The following is a 22,282-nucleotide window of genomic DNA, read 5'->3' as shown; positions in this document are numbered from 1 at the left end:
AGCGCCGCCGCGCTCCCAAGCAGCGCACTGTAGCAGTGCGCCACCGGGCCGGCCCCCAGAATCCAACAATTTCTTACCACTCCACTTCTCCCACCCTGGTCCATGACACCATCCCCTCTCACCAAGATTAATTCCATAGCCTCCTAACCAGTCTCTGCTTCCAACCTTACCCTCATCGATGTCTCTTCAATACAGCAGCCAGCCAGAGTGAGCCTTGTAAAACAAATTTCTGTCACTCCTCTGTTTAAAACTTTCCAAAAGTGTTTCTCAAACTTTAAAGTGCATACAAATTACTTGGGATCTTGTTAAAAATGATGATTCTGATTCAGCAGGTCTGAGGTGGGGCCTGAGATTCTGCATTACTAACAAGCTCCCAGGCAATGGTGATACTGCAGCTCCAGACACTACATTTGAGTAGCAAGGGCCTGTGAGGCCTTGTGTGATTGGTCCCTTGTTATTTCTGTTTTCCCACTCCTCACTTACTCTGTTCTAGCCACTCTGATCTTGCTACTCTTCAAATAAGCCAGGTATAGTCCTGCCTCAGGCTCTTTGCACTGCTGTTCCTTCTGACTGGAATGCTCTCTCCTAGGCATGTGCATTGCCCACTCCCTTACCTCTTCTGCTATACTTTCTATCTTGTTCTCCCCCCATGCTTTTTCTCCATAACACTTATCACCTTCTAATATTCTATATAATTAATTATTTTGTTATTATGTGCTTCCCATCAGAATGTAAGCTCCACGAAGGCAGGGATTTTTGTCTTGTTGTAAAACAAGGCCTGGAAAATAGTAGGCACTCAATAATACTCGAAGGAATCATTGCTTGTAGCCACTAGGTAAACCATGAATAAGAAATATGTTAACTTGATAGCTGGTGTGAAAGAAGCCAAAATAATCCATGAATCCAGGGGAAGGGTCCTTAGAGCAGGGCTGGTGCTAAGCATAATGCCTGGAACACAACAGACATAAAAATATTATTTCCCCTTTGTCTTCCCATCCTTTCGCAAAAGTTATTTGATCCTCAGCCTGATTCTAAGGCTTTATATATAACCACATAGTGAGCCAACTATGTCCTATATTGAACCTATCCTAGTACAAATGTTTCTATGTAGAGTTTGGAGCCTGGGCTAATCTAAAGATTATTACAATATGGGGAGTTCTCACTTTTCCTGGTCATATACCCCTCCATTGGCTCTCTTGCTAACTGGCCAAGGTCAGAGATCGGGAAGTAAGGCTGGTGGAGGTGAACAAGACCGTACAGAGAGAGGTCTTAATGGCTCTTGCTCAAAATTCCAAGTATAATTTTGGAGGCGAGAATGGGAGGGGACCACTGAGACAATATTACAACCTACATTTGAATGCTGCTTTAAAAGTTTTCAAGCCTTGCTCATCTATATTTTCATTCTCATACCATTCCTAAGAGGTAAAGTAGAAACTGTCAGTTGAATGAACAGAAGCATGGAAACTTACTCAAGCTACTGTTAATGTTAAGCCTCTCCCAACTTGTTTCCAATTTTGTGGAGATTCTTAAGATATTTGTTGCCAAAAAGATCTTTTGGGAAACACGTTTAAAGTGACAAAGAACTACCACCTACAGACTCCCAATTTATAAGGAAGATGAATTCTGGAAATTCAAGAATGTGGACATGTGTAAGGATGGAAGGAATTAAGAGTTGGTATGACTGATCTAGGCTGACAGCTGTTCCTCTTCCTTAGGATGCACCCATTGATGTCTCTTATACCCTTGAGGACCAATCATTAGTTCAAAGGTAATAAATATTTGAGGACTTATTTTAAAACGGTGGGAGAAAGGTCATTACACTCCAGGAATCTAGCAGGCCCACAGCCACAGATAATTCATGTAATGGCTACTTTTCTTCTTTGGATCACCTATCCCATTAGAATGGGCTGAAAGTTGGATTCTGCCATTATCCTAGAAAATTATTTTTCTTAGTGTCTGGTTTTTTAGTGATTTGAAACTTGAGGATTAGTTGCTGGAGTAGGGTGGGGACAAAGTGGGTCATGTCTATTGTTTCTATGGGAAACTTCAAAATCACATGGAATTAACTCATGTATAATAATCCCTTTTATTTGTATAGCAGCTTTCTTGAAGAATCTTTACATATAAGCTCATGAATACTTTCACTGATGGGCCTAAGGAACAGTAAAGAATAGATAGAGAGAATCCTCCCTACCCCTCTTCCCCACCAAAAAAGGAGGCTTCTTGCTCACTAGCAACATAACAGTAAACAGGAATCCCTGGCTTAATGTTTTGTTTGACTTTAAAAGCTTTTGGTGTGTCTGTTTTTCTTCCTCTGTAGACCAGGAATGATTCGCTTTCGAGAAAAATGGCTGACGGACATTATCGAGACCAAAAATGATATACTGGAAATACTTGCTTCTAATTCAATATTTATTGCCTGATTTTTACCAAATGTTTTAGGATTGTTTTTCTAATCAGAATATATTAAAAATACAATACTGCACATCAAACCACAGAATATTTATTGAATAATAAACTTGAGGCACACAAGCCAGCTGTATTTTTTTCATTTTCCATTCTGCAACTTCCATCACATTAGCAGAGTAACCAGTAAGTTGTTTTCTATTTTCTAAAAGATTTCCCCCATCACTATGTGTGTCAGTTTAGAGTCTTGCAGGTACAGAGCTGAGTTTAGAGAGTTGCTAAAATTCACCTGAGAGACCAAACTAAGATTGGTACTTGGCTGCTTGTTCCTTCGTCTTGAGCCTAAGTCTCCAGCCCAGACACACCTCTTTATGAGCACAACTAGGGAAAAACAAAATGGCAACAGTTCTATAGCTCATAATACATGCAGTCTGAAGGTCTACTCACAGACCCCTTCATTTACTGTGAGTTAAACCTCACTGCTAAATAATACATTTTGCTCTGAAACTGGGCATGCTGCCTTCCATCCATGTATTGTACATGATGGCAGCAGGGTGGCTTGAGGAATGGGGGCAATGAAACAGGAATTGGCACAGTCATCACCCTTACTTATTTCTGTCTTCTTCCTATCCTCACACCAGATCATCACTTGTTCCTACATGCCCTATGAGGCTCTTTTGCCTGGCTGCAAAATTTTAAGACACCAAAGACAAAATTACATTACTCATTGAATAATTATTTACAAGTACATTAGAATACATAATTACATAGACAAGCACTGGAAAGGAACACAGAATACTAAAGACAATTGATGTGGTAGAACTGTAAATTTTCTTTTTTTTTTTACTGTTATATTTAAACAATAAATAAAAAAAGGAGGAAAAATCCAATCAGAGCAACAGGCAAGGAGGTGGGAAACTAGATAAGTCTCTCTGGAGAACAAAAAATATATTTAAAATACAATAACCTTACTATTTGACTTATGGCTCAGGTGAGTAAACACAGTTTGAAGCAGTAACTCTCAATGAGCTGAAAATAAAATACTTTTAGCCCTTTTATTCTTCCCTCCTTGTATTAGTCTGTTTTGTGTTGCTATAACAGAATATCTGAGACTGGGTAATTTATAAAGAAAAGAGGTTTATTTGCTTACAATTCTGGGACAGCTATGTCTGGCATGGGCCTCAGGCTGCTTCCACTTACGGCGGAAAGCAGCAGGCAGCTGTTGGGTACAAACAGATCACATGGTGAGAGGAAGCAAGAGAGAGAAAGGGGAGGTGCCAAGGTCTTTTAAACAACCAGCTCTTGTGGGAACTAATAGGGTGAGATCTCACTCAGGCCCCCCTCCCCTAGCGAGAGCATTAATCCATTCATGAGGGATCTGCCCCCATGACTCAAACAGCTCCCAATGCTGCCACATTGGGGATCAGATTTCCACATGAGTTTTGGCAGGGACAACACGTCCAAACTCTATAATTCCTCTTTCCCAAAGAATATGCTACTGAAGTTGTTCTTTGGCAGACTGTTCCCAAACAAACACTGACGAAAGAAATGGTAAGGTTCTGAAGTAATTTATTGTCTTTTCTTTCATTTACTCAACAAACAATTGTTGAGTATTTATGCTGTACAGGAGGCAAGAGAATCAAATAAAAATTCATAATTTTCATATATCACAAGATTGCTGCATTTAAACTACCTTGCCTACTGAAAATAAGAAAACATACTCATTTGGTTTCTAGGAAACAGTACCAAAAAATAATGTCCTTAGAGAACAAAGTTTTTAAGTGCGGATTATAAAATTTAGGTTTTATTATACAGGGAAGTAGATGGATTAAGACTCACAAGTTTGGGACCTAGTTTCCTTTTAACTTTTGAAAACGTAGGGTAGGCAGTAACTATGATTATGTATAGATAAATAAAAATCACTTCAAATTTAAGGATCATAAATGTGGCTACATGCTGAATGCTGTTTAGTAGTTGTGGGTTAAAAGTAGACATTTTCCTAGAACATATGTTAAACAGTAAAACTTTTGCTTTGACTGCCTCATTTAAAAACTTTTGATAAAAACCACTTTTAAACTATTATAAGGAGAGAGGAAATTTTATAATAGCAAAGTCAGAATTCCCCATTACCCAGATAATTTAAATTTACCATAGGCATAAAATAATAACGCAGATCAAAACATCCTTAACAAAAACAGCCAAAACTTTCACTGTCCCCTCTCACTTCACTCATGTGACCTAAGTAAAACTGAACAAAATAAGAGAGGGAAAAAGACCGTAATCTCACAGTCCCACAATTTTCCATTTCTCCCAAACTTTAAAGTCAATAATAGCATAAAAAAGTGATAAAGTGAGGGGGTTCTATACAAACTTAATGTTTGTAAAACATTTAAAATTAAACTGAATGACAGATTTAAAAAATAAACTGAAAGGTTTAACAATTGTATTAGTCAGGGTTCTCCAGAGAGACAGAATCAATAGGATATGTTATAATTATATGAGAGGGATTTATTAAGGGATTTAGCTCATGTGGCTATGAAGAAAAGGCCCACGATAGGACATCTGTAAATTGGATGCCAGTACTGTGGCTCAGTCCAAGTCCAAAGGCCTCAAAACCAGGGAAGCTGATGGTGTCCTTGGTGTAAGTTCTGGAACCCAGAAGCTGAAGAGTCTTTAGCTCTGATGTCCACAGACAGGCGAGAAGAGTGTATCCCAGCTCCAGGAGATCAAGAGAGTGAGCTTCACCTCTTTCCTCTGTCTTGTTCTCTCCAGACCCCCAGCGGATTGGACGGTTCCCACCCACACTGAGGGTGGGTCTTTCACACCCAGGCCACTCAGACTCTCATACTAATCTCTGCTGGAAACACCCTCATGGATACACCTGAAAAGATTGCTTCACCAGGTTTCTCAGCATTCCTTCATCTAACCAAGTTGACATCTAGAATTAACCTTCACAACAATGTTTAAAATGAAATCTGCTTACTACATAAAGGATAGAGTTAAAAATGCTTAATATCATTTTAGTTTCATCCTTATGAAACAACTAAATAAAAATACTAATTCATTGTATTTTCCCTATCAGAACTTTTTTTTTTTTTTTAGCAGCTGGCTGGTAACAGGGCTCAAACCCTGGATCTTGGTGTTACCAACACCATGCTCTAAACAACTGAGCTAACCAGCCAGCCCTGTATCAGAACTCTTGACCATAGCTGACTCCCATTCTTTTTAGATGTTATCCTATAATCGAAGTACAGCTTAGATTGAAACAATGTACTTACATTGGCATAACGGTAGACTTCCCAAGACTTTATACTTGAAAGAAACATTTTTAAGTAACATTAAGAACTTAAAAAACCTAATGTTCACATTTGCAATTCAACAAGTCTGTGGGTTAATTTGATTTCTCGTTTGTTGTTGGTTTTGTAGTGGAGGTAGGGGTATAAACAAAATACATTACTTCCAGGGAAGACTATATATGGTATTATATAAGTCAGTTTTCAAATTCCAGATTTGCTTTTTTCAGCAATGCCTTCATTCTGTTAACAAAAGTGGCCTCCTATATCAAGTCCATTTATAACACATTCAATGCAGAGGAATGAAAATTTCCCACAAGTTCAGTTGGGGGGTGGGGGACAGGCATCATGTACAGCTAAAAGTAGCACTGTCCCATGGCGGGAGATTTAAGTTTCTCATCCTAATGATACTTTCTCTCCATGACACCTCCCCCAATACAGTAGGATTTAATTCATAATTTGGATTTTTTAAACCAGAAAGTTATTATGGTCAATCCAAAAGAACCCAAAGAACTTGCTAAAGTTATATCAATAAGCAGCTTTTCATTAAAGGACTGAAAGAATTAAATAGAAGGCACAGTAGCACTGTAAAGCTTTTTCAGAGCATAATAATCTTTCTGTGTGTATGTGTAGAACCCAGACTTTTTTTTTTTTGTTAAAAATGTCTGCTGAGGGGTCGGCCCGTGGCTCACTTGGGAGAGTGTGGTGCTGATAACACCAAGGCCACAGGTTCGGATCCCTATATAGGGATGGCCGGTTAGCTCACTTGGGAGAGCGTGGTGCTGACAACAGCAAGTCAAGGGTTAAGATCCCCTTATCGGTCATCCTTATAAACAAACAAACAAACAAACAAACAAACAAACAAAAAATGTTTGCTGAACAATCAGAAAATCCTTATTTGTCATCCTTCCCTTTGGTCTTTCTGTATACCATCTCTCGAAAACTGGCCAGAATCTTGTTCTCTCTCTTTCGTCTCTCTTCTTGGTTAAAGGATGCAAGGGCTCTCTTCTCATCAGCACTATAGATCTGGTTCTCTTTTCGCAGTCGCACAGCCTCCATTCGGCGATGCCTGGAGATAATTTTATTTTTGGCTTAATTTCTCAGTTATTCTCATAGCATGTCCTCATTAATCCTTTCTTAACACAGTGCTCTATTTAAAAGCTGACAAATAGAAACTGTTTTTGAAATGAGTTTAAATTTTCAAAAGATCCTTCATTTTTTTTTACCAATGTGTTCTTTGATTCATTTCTAGTATTCAAATAATGATCTCTGATGTTCTGTCAACATAGTGAATGTTATTAATTTCAAATAATAAGGGCATGAGACTAGTTGTTTCTAGTAAAACAACCAGAAATGGGCAAATTATTAAACTTCCTAGGTGATATATGTCCATTTGCCTTTGTGGAATTAATAGAATATATGAAAGATTTAACTTGTCATCAATCATGTGGAAATTCTTTAAAGTTCTAATTTCCAGTATAACCATAAGAACCAAGTATAACTCTATAAGTGAAGAGGAGTCTTTGACAGTGGATTTAACTTCCTTAGAGTCTGGTAGTGGCTCAAAGAAAAGAAAGAAGGGATTTAGCACAAGGGCCATATCAGTAGAGTACTGGGATAGAGGCATGACATCATCTTTAAAAGGTCTGTTTATTTAGAGGGAAAACGTCAAGAAAACCTGCCTTTTAAATGTATGTACCCAATCCTACACAATCAGTTCAAGAAGCTTAAGATTTGTCTAGAAAAATGGAGAAAAACTGGGTAAGAAGAGGGGAGAATAATTTTAGGTTGGTGTTGAAGGTTGGGGAGTGCAAAATAGGAAAATCAAGGAGATGACAATGTATTTAGGTTGCTCAGGGTACAGTGAGTACAGCAATCTATCTGGAACAGAAATGCTACATGAAGGATGCTGTAATAAACATACATGTACATGTCTCCTAGTACATGGAAAATATTTTCTCTTGGGTACCCAGGTGTGGAGTTGCTGGGTCATAAAATATATGAATACTCAACTTTCCAAGATAATGCCAGACTGTTTTCCAATGTGTTTGTACCAATTTACATCACCACTAGCAGTAGTTAGTTAAGAGATCCTGTAGATCTACATTCTCTCAAATGCTTGGTGCTGTTACACGTTTGAATTTTTGTCTATCAAATGGGTAGAATGGGCCTCGAATGGGTAAAGTGGTATTTCACTAAGTTCTTGATTTCCATTTCCAATAATAATGAACACCTTTTTATGAGTATATAGACCATAGGTATTTCTTCTTCTGACAAATGCCTGTTTGTATCATTTTCCCGTTTTTCTTTTGGGTTGTTTATAGGTATTCTTTAAATGTGCTCAATACTAACTCTTTAGCAGGTGTGTGTATTCCAAGATCTTATCTCAGCTTGCAACTAAGGTGTCTTTTGATGAACAAACGTTCTTACTTTTAACCTAGGCAATTTTAATCAATATTTTATTTTATGGGTAGTGCACTTTTTGTCTTCTTTAAGAAACACTTCCCCACCCCAAGGTCTAAAAGATATTTGCTCTTAAAATCCTTAATCTAGCTGCATTGCATTTTATATAATGTGATGTAGGGCCCTACTTTCATCTTTTTCCTATGGATAACCACTTTTTCCCTGTTCCATTTACTAAATAGTTCCTTCTTTCTCCAATGATTTGGCATGCAATCTCTTTTATATACCGAAGCTCCATACATGTATGGCTCTATCCTGGGGCTCTGTATTTTATTCTATTGAACAATTTGGTTGTTCCCCTACGCTTTGTAAAGTGCTGTAAGTCTCATAATAAGTCCTTATATCTGGTAGGTCAAATCTCACCTTCCTGCTCTTCTGTTTTAAAAGTGACCTGGCTATTCTTGGCCTTTAACATATAAATTTTACATATAAATTTTAGAACCAGCTTATTAAGTTTCATGAAAAACTCTATTGCGATTTTGATTAGAATTATATTGAATCTACAGGTCAATTTAGGAAGAACTGACAGCTTTACAATATTGCCTTCCTATCCATGAACATGGTATCTCTCCACTTATTTAGGTCTTATTTAATGTCCCTTAATAGTGTTTCATAGTTTTCTCTGTAGAGAACTTGGGCATCTTTTATTAAGATTTATTCCTAAGTCCTTCACATTCTCTGATACTACTATAAATGTTGTTTTCTTTTTATTTAATTGCATTTTCTATTCTCTGTTGCTGGTATATAAAAATGCAATTGATTTTTGTGTATTAACCTTATATCCAACCATTTGTTAAACCCTCCACTTATTTATAATTCATCTGAAGATTCTTTGGGATTTTCTATGTAAACAATCATATAATTTGCAAAAAATGACAGTGTTATATCCTCCTTCCCAATCCTTATGCTTCGAATTTCTTTTTCTTGTCTTACTGTGCTGGTCCTCCAATATAATGTTTCAAATGTTGGTCCTCAGGATTTCAAGATTTTGGAGGTGCTTTGGGTGTTCTACAAATATTCGCCCCCAATGATATTTAAAAATAATTATCTATTTTAAAAAGATTATAAAGTTTTAAAGAATCCAGCATTCAATTTGATCTCAGTACTGCTGTGCTGTTAGCTCACTCTCCTGGTTCTTCCTGGCACTTTGCTTTCTCTTCCCTAATTTTATATTCATTTCCCCACGCTGAACCTGGTGTCTTTCATAATCCTTTTTTTCTTCTTCTTCTTCTTTTTTTTTTTTTTGTGACTGGCTGGTATGGGGATCCAAACCCTTGACCTTGGTATTATAACACCATGCTCTAACTGAGCTAACCAGCCAGCCCCCTCATAATCCTTTTCTGCTATTCATTCTCAAAAACCTGGGTCCACAGAGAGCTGAAGGCAAACTTGGAAACCAGGAAACACTGTCTTGTGAAAATGCTTTCCTAACTACCAAAATGTCACATTCCTCTTGAGGCTGTGATAAATAGCTAAATTTAACTATATTTTCCAGTAGATTAAACTACCAAACAATCAACTAGGAAAGGACATTGGAAAGATTGATTCTTTGAAGTTGGAGATATAGCTGAGTTTGGGGCTGGAATTTTAGACAACCACATTTATACCAATAAAACCAAATCACAGCAATATTTATACTCTACTTTTCATTAGGAATAGTCACTTAATGAAAATCAATCACCAGGATATAATTCTGGTAGTAAGAAAGAAGGAAAAGATCTAATTATAAAAACTGAGCTCAATGCCAAGAACATACCTGCTACCACTCATTACATAACCTGAGCATTCAAATGATGCGATTTCTTCACTTGTCAAGCCAATTTCACCTCTTCGTGGGATACGTTTTCCAGCTTTTACATATTCAGCCATAGCTGCACCTTCACCAGGTAAGAGAGCATGGCCATAGCTACAAAGTAATTCAGAATTTAGAAAAGGTCCATTAAATCATCTCAATATAAAAAGCTCATCAGCTAAAGAGGGCAACAAAAAACCATTTTCTCTCAGACAACAGCAGGAATAACAGTGTTGAGTAGTAGTGTGCTGGGAAGCCCAATGTGAATTGCTAATTAAAATAAATCACTAATTAAAATAAACTAGTGACCACTGCACTATGACCTATATAACTAACCCAAAAATGCAGAGATACTTTAGAAGAACAAAAGAACTGATGTTAGTGAGAATAGATTCATGGTTTACAGTTATGGATTAATTTATCCCTATTGGTATTGCCATTCCTGCTTCTGCCTCCAGCTGATTCCCTTTCCCTTTTTCCCTTTAAAAAAAAATCCAAATCAAATAAATAATATATCTCAGATTAACATACTTATAACCAATAGTAATGCTATACAGTAACAATTATCTATTAACTTTCATTCAAAGGGACTTTAAAAGCTTCTATTCCTTCATTCAGTTCAGTGAATGTTTCTTAAGTACCTATTAAACTCAAAGCTTGTAATACAAAAATAATCTCTGTCCTTGTGGAGTTTACATATTAATAAGAATATAACTCCAATACAAGGTAAAATGTATAATACCATGCATAAAAGAAATAGAAAATGCTATGAGAATTAAAGGGGTAAAAATCACACCTACTTGTGGAGAGGAAGTATTAGGAATCAGCATATGCCCCCTCCTTTGGAAACAGGCCTTGAAGGATAGTAACGATTTTAACAGAAAGAAATTGGGGGTAGGGGGGAAAACAGAGGGCAGGGAAAAGAAGGGAAGGAATGTTGGGGAAGAAATAAGCTAAAAAAGGCACAAAAGTGGGAAAGTGCATAGTAAATACAGGAAAAGTTTTAGTAGTCCAGCTCAGTTGGAAGCTGGGGTATAAATAAGGGAGTAGAGGGAGATAAGCCTGGCAAGGTAAGTTAGGGCCAAACTTTTTGGAAGGTACTTTAGGTATTATATATACGTGGCTACTTACTTCAAAGGTTTATCATCTTGAGAGGCAAGTGTTTTTGGAGCCTCTGGGCCAATTAAATCTGAGGGTTCTTCAGCCTCTGTATAAAAGATGTTCAGAAACACATTTACATTTTGACTAACTGGTTATTTTAACATTTCATCTGTTCTGAGTTAAAGTCTATTGGTAGAACTTACTTGATCGATCCTTCCAGGGATTCTCCAGAAACTCTTCTTGGGAATCTTTAGAGTCTGAATCACTGGGCTCTTTTCTGTTCTTCTTAGACTTCTTTTTTTTATATTTCTTCCTGTAGGGATTATAATTCGATACAAATTCACTTAATATTCCCATGTTAAAGGGCATCTAAATCTTTCAAGGCAATGAAAGGTAAGACTGATTAAAATGATCTGAATTTGTAGCTTATTCAAACTTGCTAGAGAAGAATTTCAATTAAAAAATCTCCTAACTTATTTAACAAAATCATGTTTCACTATAAAAAGATCACTAAAGGGAATAATGAAATATAGTTCTCATGTTGTAGAAAGACAGAAATAAAAAATAAAACAGCCTAAAAAACAGTGTTTAGCAATTTGAGCACTAATACTAATTTTAAGTGTAATGGATTAAAGTCCATCAAATATGTTTAAATCCTTGGGTTCATAATGATACTTAAAAAAAGTCCAACTCATTACAGGTTGAGCATCCCTAATTTGAAAACCCAAAGTCCAAAATGCTCCCAAATCCGAAACTTTTTGAGCGCTGACATGAGGCTCAAAATAAATGCTCATTGGAGTGTTGTGGATTTCGGATTACCACATTCAACTGATATGTAGTCTGCAAATATTCCAAAATCTGAAAAAAATCTGAAATCTGAAACACTTCTGGTCCCAAACATTTTGGATAAGGGATACTCAACCTGTATTCTGAAAACTCATGAAACAAACAAAAAAGTCAAGCAATTATGTCCTGCCCTTCCTATCCAAACTGTAATTCCAGGTACCCAAACAGTTGGTGAGGATAAATTGCTCTTATAGAATTTATCAATAAATGAAGAAAGCCAGAATTAGACTATCACCATTTTGCAATCCCTAATAAAATAATGGATTTTATTTTATTTATTTATTTAATTTATTTATTTTATTTTTGACCAGTAAGGGAATTGCAACCCTCCACACAGTGTTGTCTGTGCCACGCTCAGCCAGTGAGCGCACCAGCCATCCCTATATAGGATGCGAACCAGCGGCCTCGGCACTGCCAGCCCTGCACTCTCCCGAGTGAGTCACGGGGCCAGTCCATGGATTTTTTTTTTAAAGAATGCCTATCTTTTAGAGAAAGATGCTGAACTGTTTATGAATGGAGTGATATCTGGGATTGGTTACAAAATAATTGGGGGGGGGCAGTGGAGACTACCCATGAGTTAATAATTGTTCAAACTGGGAGATGGGTACATGGGGGATCATTATACTATTTTATGTCATTTTATATACATTTTAACTTTTCCATAATAAAAATTAAAGAAAAAACTGACGATCTGCGTTTCTTCTTCTTTTCCTTTTTCTTGGCTTTCTTTGCTCTCCTTTTTGTATCTTCATCTGCAAATTAAAGCACATTATAAATGAAAAAAAATTTTTTTTAACTCTAAAACCCCAATACTTTTTTTTTGGTGGCTGGCCAGTACTAGGATCCGAACCCTTGATCTTGGTTTTATAACACTGCACTCTTACCAACTGAGCCAAGTGGCTACCCCTAAAACCCCAACAATTTTGAGTAGATGAATATACTATTGCTGTCCTACTTGTTACAAGAAATTAATTCATTCAAACATTTATTGCTACTTGTCAGGAACTGTACTAGGCACTGGGGACAAAGAAATTAAAGTCACACTAGGTATTAGATGATATAGGGTATTATTATTAATTTTATTGTGTGAGATAATAGTAGTGTGGTTAAGTAGGAAAATGTCATTATTTTTTAGAGATGTGTACAGAAACATTTAGGGTGGAAGGGTGACGTTTCTAATTTACTTTGAACATCTCAGCAAAAAACCCATATTTGAAGCAAATATGTCAAAATACTAAGAACTGTTAAATATGAGTGATAAGTAAATGGTATTAGTTATACTATTTTCTACTTTTCTGAATGTTTGAAGATTTTCATGATAAAAAGGAGAAAAAAAAACGTGTATGTTGTGGGGTGGGGGAGAGAATGCTTTCTAGGAGCTCAGTCTAATGGAGGAGACAGATAAAGAGATATATACAATCCAGTGTGACAGAGGGAAGCATGGGGTGCTCTGAGCATACAGATGAGTCTCAAAACCAGACTGATTTTGGGCAGGTGGTTGAGGAAGAGTTGGCCAGGAAAAGTTGATTTCAGGAAGGTTTTTGAGGAAAAGTTTACTAGTCTTAAGCTAGTTCTTCTAAAAATCAGTTGATTACAAAAGCAATACATGCCCACTGTTGTGATGAGTAGCCAAGCTGGAGGGAGAGAGAGATTGGCATTGTTGGTAGAGGGACTCTCTGTACCAAGTAACAGAGTCAAGAGAAAGGTCATACAATACTGAGGAGAAAGAAAGTAGTTCTCAGGCTACAGAAGATGGTGCAAGAGAAAGTGACAGGGTATATGTGGTTACAGAGGGATCAGTCAGGGTCTTTACCCTGAAGGCTATGGAGAGCTATTGAAGGATTTTAAGTAGGGGACTGACAAGCTCAGGCGTGATTTAAGGAAGTTCAGTCTTCCAGCAGTAAGGGAAAAAAGTGACACTGGGGCCCAGGAAACTCAAATGATATCAGAGAAAGGGGAGCCACTGTGTAATATGTCAACCCCAAGGGAGGGACCCTCTGGTTAATCATCAGCCAAGAGAGGGCACAAAAAGGTGGCTTTTTGTGATGCACTACCCCAGATGGGGTGCCTTAGGTCAATTGGCAGCCAGCCTGAAGAAGGTACTTTATGGCAAGCCTTTTTAAAAATTGCAGAGGTGCCCACTGGGCATGAGAATTGCCCAAAAGAGCCCTTCCACTGGGCTGATGTGGCACTGCAACGCTTACTTTGGTGCCACACATCGTGCAGCCCAACCTCCTGACTTTGGTCTGGTGCCAGGTGCCTTGTATAACTACAAACAACCAACCTGGAATCACACTGCTTAGGACTGAATCCCAATTGTCACCTTGGGTGTGGTACTTAATAACCTGCTCTGTGCCTCCATTTCCTCATCTATAAGATGTATCCTATGATTTAATGGCAATAATATAAAGCACTTAGCAGAGTGCCTGGCAAACAGTACACATTCAAAAACTCTTCACTATTATTATTATTATTTTTTAACAGCCTTCTTCTAAAATAAGTTTTAAGAAGTAAAACTAGTATTGAAGTGAGGCTTGCAGAATGATGTTGGCTTTCTTACCACTAGAGTCTGTTTCAGAATCAGAGTCACTGTCACTATCTTCAGAATACTTCCTGTGTTTTCTTTTAGATGATTTTTTCTTTCTTCTTTTCTTGGACCTTTCTTTTGAATGACTAGACTTCTTTTTTTCTTCTATAGAAAATACAAATAAAAAACTAACTGCTAGAGAAATATTTCTGAATATCAATTTTATTTGAAATACTGAAGAGGAATAGACAATAGGCAATTTGAATAAAATCAATCTAATGTTCAACTATTTATAAACTTATTTTTTTAACTTCTCAGTAAAAAAGCTCTGTATTAAAAAAATACCTTCTGAAGTAGAAGCTGAAGTAGAGCTTTTCTTTGGCTCTTCATCCTCTACTGGTGTATGTTCATCAGAGCTAAGTTTAAAGAAAATGGTTGTGAGAATTAGAAAAGTGATGAGATATGAACCATGGGGTATAAAAATACGGACTTAAAATTTTCCAGTAATGACAATGATTGCCCAAGAACCATTAAAAGTAAACACTGGACTACTTTTATAAGAGTGCAATTGAAGGGTCTACCACTTTCATAATAATAGCTTACATTTGCATAATGCTTTAGAGTTTACAGAGTGCTATTCAAAGTGAAAGCAGCATGGAGGATTTATATTTTCAGAAGAAACTACTGGGCAAAAGTAGAGAAGCAGGAACTACAAGGAAAGATGAAAGAAACTGGAGATAAGAAAGCTGAGGGAAGACTTCATAATTTATTTGAAGTGTGTAAAGGACATATGGTATAGCAGCAATTGCTCTGTCTCCTCAGAGCAAGAAGAACCTAACAAACTACAGTCTAAAGAGATTTCATTCTGTTGCAGAGAATTCTGAAAATGAGTATTATTAAAATACTATAATAGTTCAGAAAGGGAGTTTCCACATCATATAATCTTTTCCTCTGAAGATCACACCTGGAATAATTTAGGTATTTTCTAGAAAATTATTTTTAGGATTCCTTCCAACTCTAATTCCATGAGTTCAGGTTCTTCAAGCATTTTCCAAAGGTATCTATAAGAACAAGTTTCAGACAATAATGCTTTATCACCTGGTGACAAATTACAGTTTTACCTCTCAAACACATTGTCTCAACAACCCAAAGTAGACACAGAAATAGAGGACAGGGAAGAAGAAACTTATGAATAAGACAAAGAGTAAAGAAATAAGGAAAAAGAAAAAGCATTAATCCTTCAGACAGTATTGGATATAGGAAAATCAATTAAACAAAACCATACTAGTATATTAATTTTTAAAAATCCCTTTTCCAGTGCTAATATTTGTCATGCAATCTGCTACTGGGCTAGTTGAGAAAAAATAATTCAAAATACTATAAATGGTATCACTTGTTTTAACACTGAATCATTCTATGAATAGGAAATTAGCACCCCATGAATTACAATTTAAGAAGAACAATTAGCATACTAAAACCCACTAGCAACATGTTTTAATCCTTAGATATGTTCCATGTTTTTAAAACTTAAGGGGTATAATAGCATAAATCACAAGAAAGAATAAAAAATGTGAGATGTACTTAATGTTCTTCACTTAACAAAAATTTTGACAACAGAATTAGGATTTAAACAAATATTAAACATATTATAAAAAGACATTTTGTAACCACTTACTCTGGTTCAGGATTCTTTGGAGAAAGTCCCCATACTTCAGGAGCTCCCAACTCTCCAATCCTCTCTCTCTCACTTAATCTCCTAGAAGATACAGATGTTAATTATAACTAAATGGCTGAATTGTTTCCTAAATATTTAATCAAATTCAAGAGGAGTACAGTTAAGTCTTATTTTCCCTTTAAGTTCTTAACATTAATAAAAACTTGGTTTAAATGTAAACACATCACTTAGGATTTGATGTTCTGATAATACTACCAAGTGATACAGACTACTGACAGCCTGAGTGGCCGGATCAGAAATGATAGCCTGGGAGACCATCAAGTTCATCTCTTCTGCTGAATCCATGACATAGCTCCTAATTGCTCATTTCATCATCTTCAATATGTGACAGAAACAGTTTTACATTTGAAAATAACTTTAATTATTTATATATGTTTATGAAAGTAAAGAGAAGTCTCTTTTGATTTGGTTAAACCATCAGTTTTCAGAAACCCAGGAATTAATGAAGAAAATAAAAATAAAACAGAAGTAGAAAATAAATGGAGTTCTAGAATGAAAAGTTTTATTTGATAAAAAATTGCACTCAATGAAATATGGGGTTCATTTCCTGTTTTAGTTCTTTTTTGGAAAAGGAGTACATTTTCTATCCTTCAGAAGACACTAACATTTTTTTCTCCTTTTGTTTTATGTTTGTCATTTATTCTAATTTGTGCTATTACTCATAAACTGCAAAAACAAAAGGCTCAATTCCTCAAAGTTTAGCCGCTTTAGCCATTTGTTTTAAGAAATCCTTACAAAATACATACAATTAGTTTGATCGAATAAGTTATTTTTTACTTCTTTATTCAGGGGGAAAGGTATTATAATTGCAAAGTTAGACTCAGAGGGTTTCCCACTTGAAGAAACAGACAAGCTAAAAGGGGATGTACTTACAACCATACCAGGAATATAGGCATGTAGGGGGAAAATGCCTGCCAGACTTCGAAGAGCACGAATTCTTGTTCTTATACCTGTTACCACCTGGCTTCACCTGTACTGTTAAATTATCTTCTACATGTACAAATGCAAATTTCATTCAAGCAGTTCTGACATCTTTTGGTGAGGATTCTCCAATAAGAAGCCATTTGCTTTTCGATTGACATAGACTGTGGGCACCTTTCTGAAAAATTTAATTTGGAGAGGTAGGTCTCCAACCTAACTCAGGACTGTTTCTGTTTCTGCTCCCATGCTTGAAGCACTAATAGCTAACACTTATGGAATATTTATTATGTTCCAGGCACTAAACTATTACAACTCCAAAAGCCTTGGTACTAATTTTATCCCCTTTTTAACGGTGAAGAAATGAAGCTCAGAGAGGTTAAGTAACTTGCCGAAAGTCACACTGCTATTAAGTGGCAAATCAGGGCTTCAAAGGCAGTCTGATTCTGGAGCCTATCCTTTCCATCACTATACTTTATTACCTCCCACTGCTGGAAGAAAAAAAAAAAAAAATCATGAAGACATCTCCCGACTGTTGGAACTTTCACTCGTCCCTGAATGTCTGTAATACTCCTACATTTCTCGTTTTTTTAACACGTAGTACGTGTGAAGCACTTGGTACAGTGCCTGACACATAATTTAACACTTAATAAACCTCACATATTAAGACTTACAAAGCAATAATTATAAACTTTTCCTTTTTAAACTATGCATTTTCCACTCCAATACTCACTCTCATTAGAGAGATCTGATCTCACCCTGGCGTCATTTTTCATGGTCGAGATTAAGACCACTTAACAAGACCTTTCTCAAGGTAGTCTCATCTGTAGTTTAGCAGATCACGTTTCCCACATTCATCTAATCATCTTGTCTGAGGGGAAGGTTTTCCTCTTATCCAATTTCAATCCTTAATTTCAACCCTTCCCCATTCCCTACAGAATATTTCCACTTACATATCTTACTTCAAACTGTTCCTTCATTCAACAAGCAATGGTTGCAAGCGTACAAAGTACTAGGCACAACGAATTCTGCGATCAATAAAAAAGGGCTCCTCCTTTTTATGAGTTTAGTCTAGTGGGAACTAAAATCATGCTCGCGAATGATAACGACACAACCAAGTAAATGCTCTAATTCCAGTAGGTCTTAGGCTCTTGGCCATGCCGCTAATATGCCAGGAGGATGAAGCGGATTGCAGGAGACCAGGGCACTAACTCTATGAAGGGGCGCGAGAATGAGTGAAAACGTAAGGGAAGAAAAGGGCCAATAAAGGGTCGCCGTGGGTGGACTGATGAAAAGGGATGAAAGGGGCGCAGGCAGGCAGAGGGAGAGAAACACGGGATAGTCAGAAGCGGAATAAAGGACAAATCGGACTCCAAAGGCTGGTGGGCTCGTACGAGAAGGTGCGGCTGTCTCACTCACTTTTGCCGCAGACTCTCCTCCCTCTCCTTGTCCAGGAGGCTAGGCCACGGCTTGTCGCTCCCGTAGGGACGAGAGTAGCCGCCATAATAGGCTGACGAGGAGGCAGAAGAGAACGGGGTGCTGCTCCGCGGTGCAGAGGGCCGCTCTCGAGAGCGCGACCGCGAGCGGGAGCGGTAGGACTGGTTTCGGGAGCCGTGGCTGTAGCCACTTAGCTGGTGGCTGAGACATGCATATATTATACAATGACTCAGTTAAAGTAGATAGCATATCTATCACCTCAACATTTTTTCTTTTCTTTGTTGTGATTATGGTCAAGATCCTCTTCTCTAGCTATCAGTCTCTTAACACATAGCTTATCAGGATTTCTTTTCTGATCATGAGTTGTCACTACTTCTATAGGAAGGAGTTTGATGATTTTAGGCTCCTAGATGTATGAAAAATTTTGCAAGCTCTTGGGTCAGCCTATTTGAATTTCACATTGGGAAGACTGTCATAAATGGACAGTTGTTTCTATTGGACCACACTGGGAGGACCTGTGTCTGCCAACAGATATTTTGTGGCCAGAGCTTGTGGGAGTGCTCAGCTGACCAAAAGAAGCACAAAATGAAATGGAGTGATGTGACCATTCCAGGATATGTTTGAGATAAAGATTTTGTGTGCAAGTGTGTGTGTGTGTATACACAAAAGATAGAGAAAACATCTAATAAAGCAGTGCCCAGCGCATGACATGGATGGAGAATTTGAGTGCTCTACTGCCCATCAGGCCTCTAGGGGAACAGGAGGCTAACAGAGGGGGTCTAGAACTAGGCAGCTCCAAAACTTGGCTAACATTCCATATCTGGAAGCGCAGCCAATGGTTGTCAAGTCACATATTCCAAATAGAGCTGAACAACTACCAATTCACATATATGTGTGAAAGGGCAGAAAAGGGAAAGAAGATTGGATATAGAGATAAGTAAGATACTGACATTCCTTATTTGCAAGAATTAGAGTACAAAACTTTTGTTGTGCTGATATTTAAAAATAAATGTACTGCACATTTGCTATTCCTCTAAGGGCAAATGTTAAATATGGAACAGTGGCATTTGATTCCCTCAGGCTGCTGCCTTTTTTTCCTTTTCCTCTTTCCGCCCCCCCCCCATTCTTTAACTTTAAAAATGAATGAACAGGACTTCCTCAGAATGCCGTTTTGCGAAATTTAACTGAACACTACATGAAGTACTTTTGTATCTATTACCAGATAAACCACACCAATAAACCCCAAACCCGAATAGGCATACCTTGATAACACTGGATTCAATGAGTGGAGATGCTAGGCATATTTATGCTTTGATCTTGTCTTGCTTTTTAAAAAAAAAATTAATAGGCTTTATGTTTTTAATTCAAAATATTTTAACATTTACTTGTACATATTTGTGGGGTGGGATACAGTATGTTGTTTCAATACATGCATATATAGCATGTATATGATAGCATAGTTTTCTAACCATTCGTCAACCACTTTTCTTCCTCACCTCCCCACTTCCCCACCCCCACCTCTGGTAACCATTATTCTACTTTCTACTTCTATGAAAACCATTTTTTTTTTTTTTTAAAGATGACCGGTAAGGGGATCTTAACCCTTGACTTGGTGTTGTCAGCACCACGCTCACCCCGTGAGCAAACTGGCCATCCCTATATGGGATCCGAACCCGTGGCCTTAGTGTTATCAGCACCACACTCTCCCGAGTGAGCCACGGGCCGGCCCGAAAACCATTTTTTTAACATTCCACGTATAAGTGATATCATGCAGTATTTGTCTTTTTGTGCCTGACTTACTTCACTTAAAATGATGGTTTCCAGTTCCATCCATATTGCTGCAAATAATAGGATATAATTTCATTTTATAGCTAAATAGTATTCCATTGTGTATATATACCTCATTTTTTTTTGTCTATTCATCCCTTGATAGGCATTTAGGTTAATTCCTTCTCTTGGCCATTGTGAATAGTGTTGCAATGGACATGGGAGTGCAGGTGTCTTTTTGGTATATTGATTTCATTTCCTTTGGGAAAATATCCAGTAGTGGGATAGCTGGGTTGTAAGGTAGATCTACTTTCAGTTTTCTGAGGAACTTCCATACTGTTTTCCACAATGGCCATACCAGTTTACACTCCCACCAGCAACGTGGGAGAGTTCCTTCTCTGTATCCTCATCAACATTTGTTGCTTTTTGTCTTGTTGATAATAGCCATTCTAACTAGAGTGCAATGATATCTCACTGTGGTTTTAGTTTGCATTTCCCTGATGATTAGTGATTCTGAGCATTTTTTCATGTGCTTTTTGGCCATTTGTATGTCTTCTTTTGAGAAATGTCTGTTCAGGTCCTTTGCCCATTTTTAAATTGGGTTGCTTATTTTTTTTGCTGTTGAGTTGTTAAGTTGTTTGGGTTCCTCTTTTTTTTTTTTTTTTAACTTGGTGGCTGGCCAGTTTGGGGATCTGAATCCTTGACCTTAATGTTATAACACCATGCTCTAACTAAATGAGCTAACTGGCCAGCTCAAGTTCCTTATATAGTCTGGATATAGCCCCTTATCTGATGTGTAGTTTGCAAAAAGTTTCTCCTGTTATGTAGGTTGTCTCTTCACTTTGTTGATAGTGTCTCTTGCTGTGCAGAAGCTTTTTTTTTTAGTTTAATGTAGTCCCATTTATGTATTTTTGCTTTAGTTGCTTTTCTCCTATGTATTCTTCTAATAGTTTCATAGTTTTGGATTTTTTTTTTTTAGCTTTTTAAACTAATATTATTGTTTCTTACATTCTGTGATATTGTTGCAGAGCAGTTGGGAGGAAGGGGGAGAGGGGAAAGGGGAAGGAAATGGGGTGGAAGAAGGTGGAAGGAGGAAGGCAGGATTGAGGTCTGTGGCACCCCCTGCATTCCCACAGGGAAGACCACAGCACTTCCAGTGGTGGGTTGGTCATTGATGGGCTGGGTGCAGATGTCAGGGGTGTGTGGCAAAAGCCCCCCCCCCACCATCCCAGCTCGGGAACCTGGGGGCCTTCTTGCTGCAGCTTAGTGGTCCTCATGGGCTGGTTGCACATGTCAGGGGGGCATGGCTGAGGCCCTTGGCCCACCACCACCCTGACTCAGGAGAGCCCAGGGCGCTTCCTGTGGCAGCTTGGTGGTCATCACTGGGCTGGTTGCGGGTGTCAAGGGGCATGGCTGAGGTCCCTGGCCCTCCTCCCTTTCTGACTTGGTAGCCCAGGGGACTTCTGGTCCTTCTAGCTGTTATATGTGTTCTTTGGTGAAATGAGACCTTTACTAGTTAATATCAAACTTTGTCTCTGATTGTGGGTACTTTGTTTTTTCTTTCAGTGATGTTTTGGATTATTTGCTGTTCTCACCACTTAAACTCTGTGCTGGAACTAATTTGTTGTCCTTTGCTTACTTCTAAAATGGGGGGACTTCCTATGGGGACCAGTACTTGAGTTCTGTGGTTGAGCTAAATTGCTGCTTTGTTGCTGATTCCTTAGGGAAGGCTTTTTGTGCAGCTCAGGTTTTAATGGTTGACTTTATAGGTACTTCTGGGTCTAGTGAGATCTGGTGCACCTGGGTCGTGTAGTAACTCTGGTCTGGGCCTGAGTCTTTTCATCAGACTGCACCCCACACAATTCTATATTCCTGACCAGTCTCCTCTGAGTGGTCCTATGCTGATTGGGGGGCAGATCAGCTGTCTTTGCTTTGCCCCAATGTTCTGCTGGTGGGTCCATCTCCCCCACCACCTATGCTGCAAACACTTCCCATGG

At 37.9% G+C, this 22,282-nt stretch overlaps 2 protein-coding genes across 2 annotated transcripts in view; one reads left to right on the top strand and one right to left on the bottom strand.

The window, feature by feature from the left end:
• The window catches only part of AKAP14 (A kinase (PRKA) anchor protein 14), a 14,492-nt gene extending 12,065 nt beyond the window's left edge, over nt 1-2,427 (top strand). The window contains exons 5-6 of the mRNA XM_008590047.1: nt 1,716-1,768; nt 2,321-2,427. Of these exons, the coding sequence (XP_008588269.1) occupies nt 1,716-1,768; nt 2,321-2,423 (156 nt within the window). The 3' untranslated portion in view covers nt 2,424-2,427. The remainder of the gene's footprint in view (nt 1-1,715; nt 1,769-2,320) is intronic.
• A 4,098-nt stretch (nt 2,428-6,525) lies between these two features.
• NKAP (NFKB activating protein) lies at nt 6,526-18,746 on the bottom strand (the record flags this gene model as incomplete). Its single annotated transcript, XM_008590053.1, has 9 exons — nt 6,526-6,768; nt 9,919-10,068; nt 11,086-11,161; nt 11,259-11,368; nt 12,590-12,653; nt 14,462-14,593; nt 14,774-14,844; nt 16,104-16,184; nt 18,501-18,746. Coding segments are annotated over 9 exons (1,105 nt in total), but the record flags the coding sequence as incomplete, so codon positions are not given.
• Between the last annotated feature and the right edge of the window lie 3,536 nt (nt 18,747-22,282).

This window comes from Galeopterus variegatus, unplaced genomic scaffold (assembly GCF_000696425.1).
Source record: "Galeopterus variegatus unplaced genomic scaffold, G_variegatus-3.0.2 Scaffold5822, whole genome shotgun sequence".
Classification (NCBI taxonomy): domain Eukaryota; kingdom Metazoa; phylum Chordata; class Mammalia; order Dermoptera; family Cynocephalidae; genus Galeopterus; species Galeopterus variegatus.
This window is presented reverse-complemented; position numbering and strand designations above follow the sequence as displayed.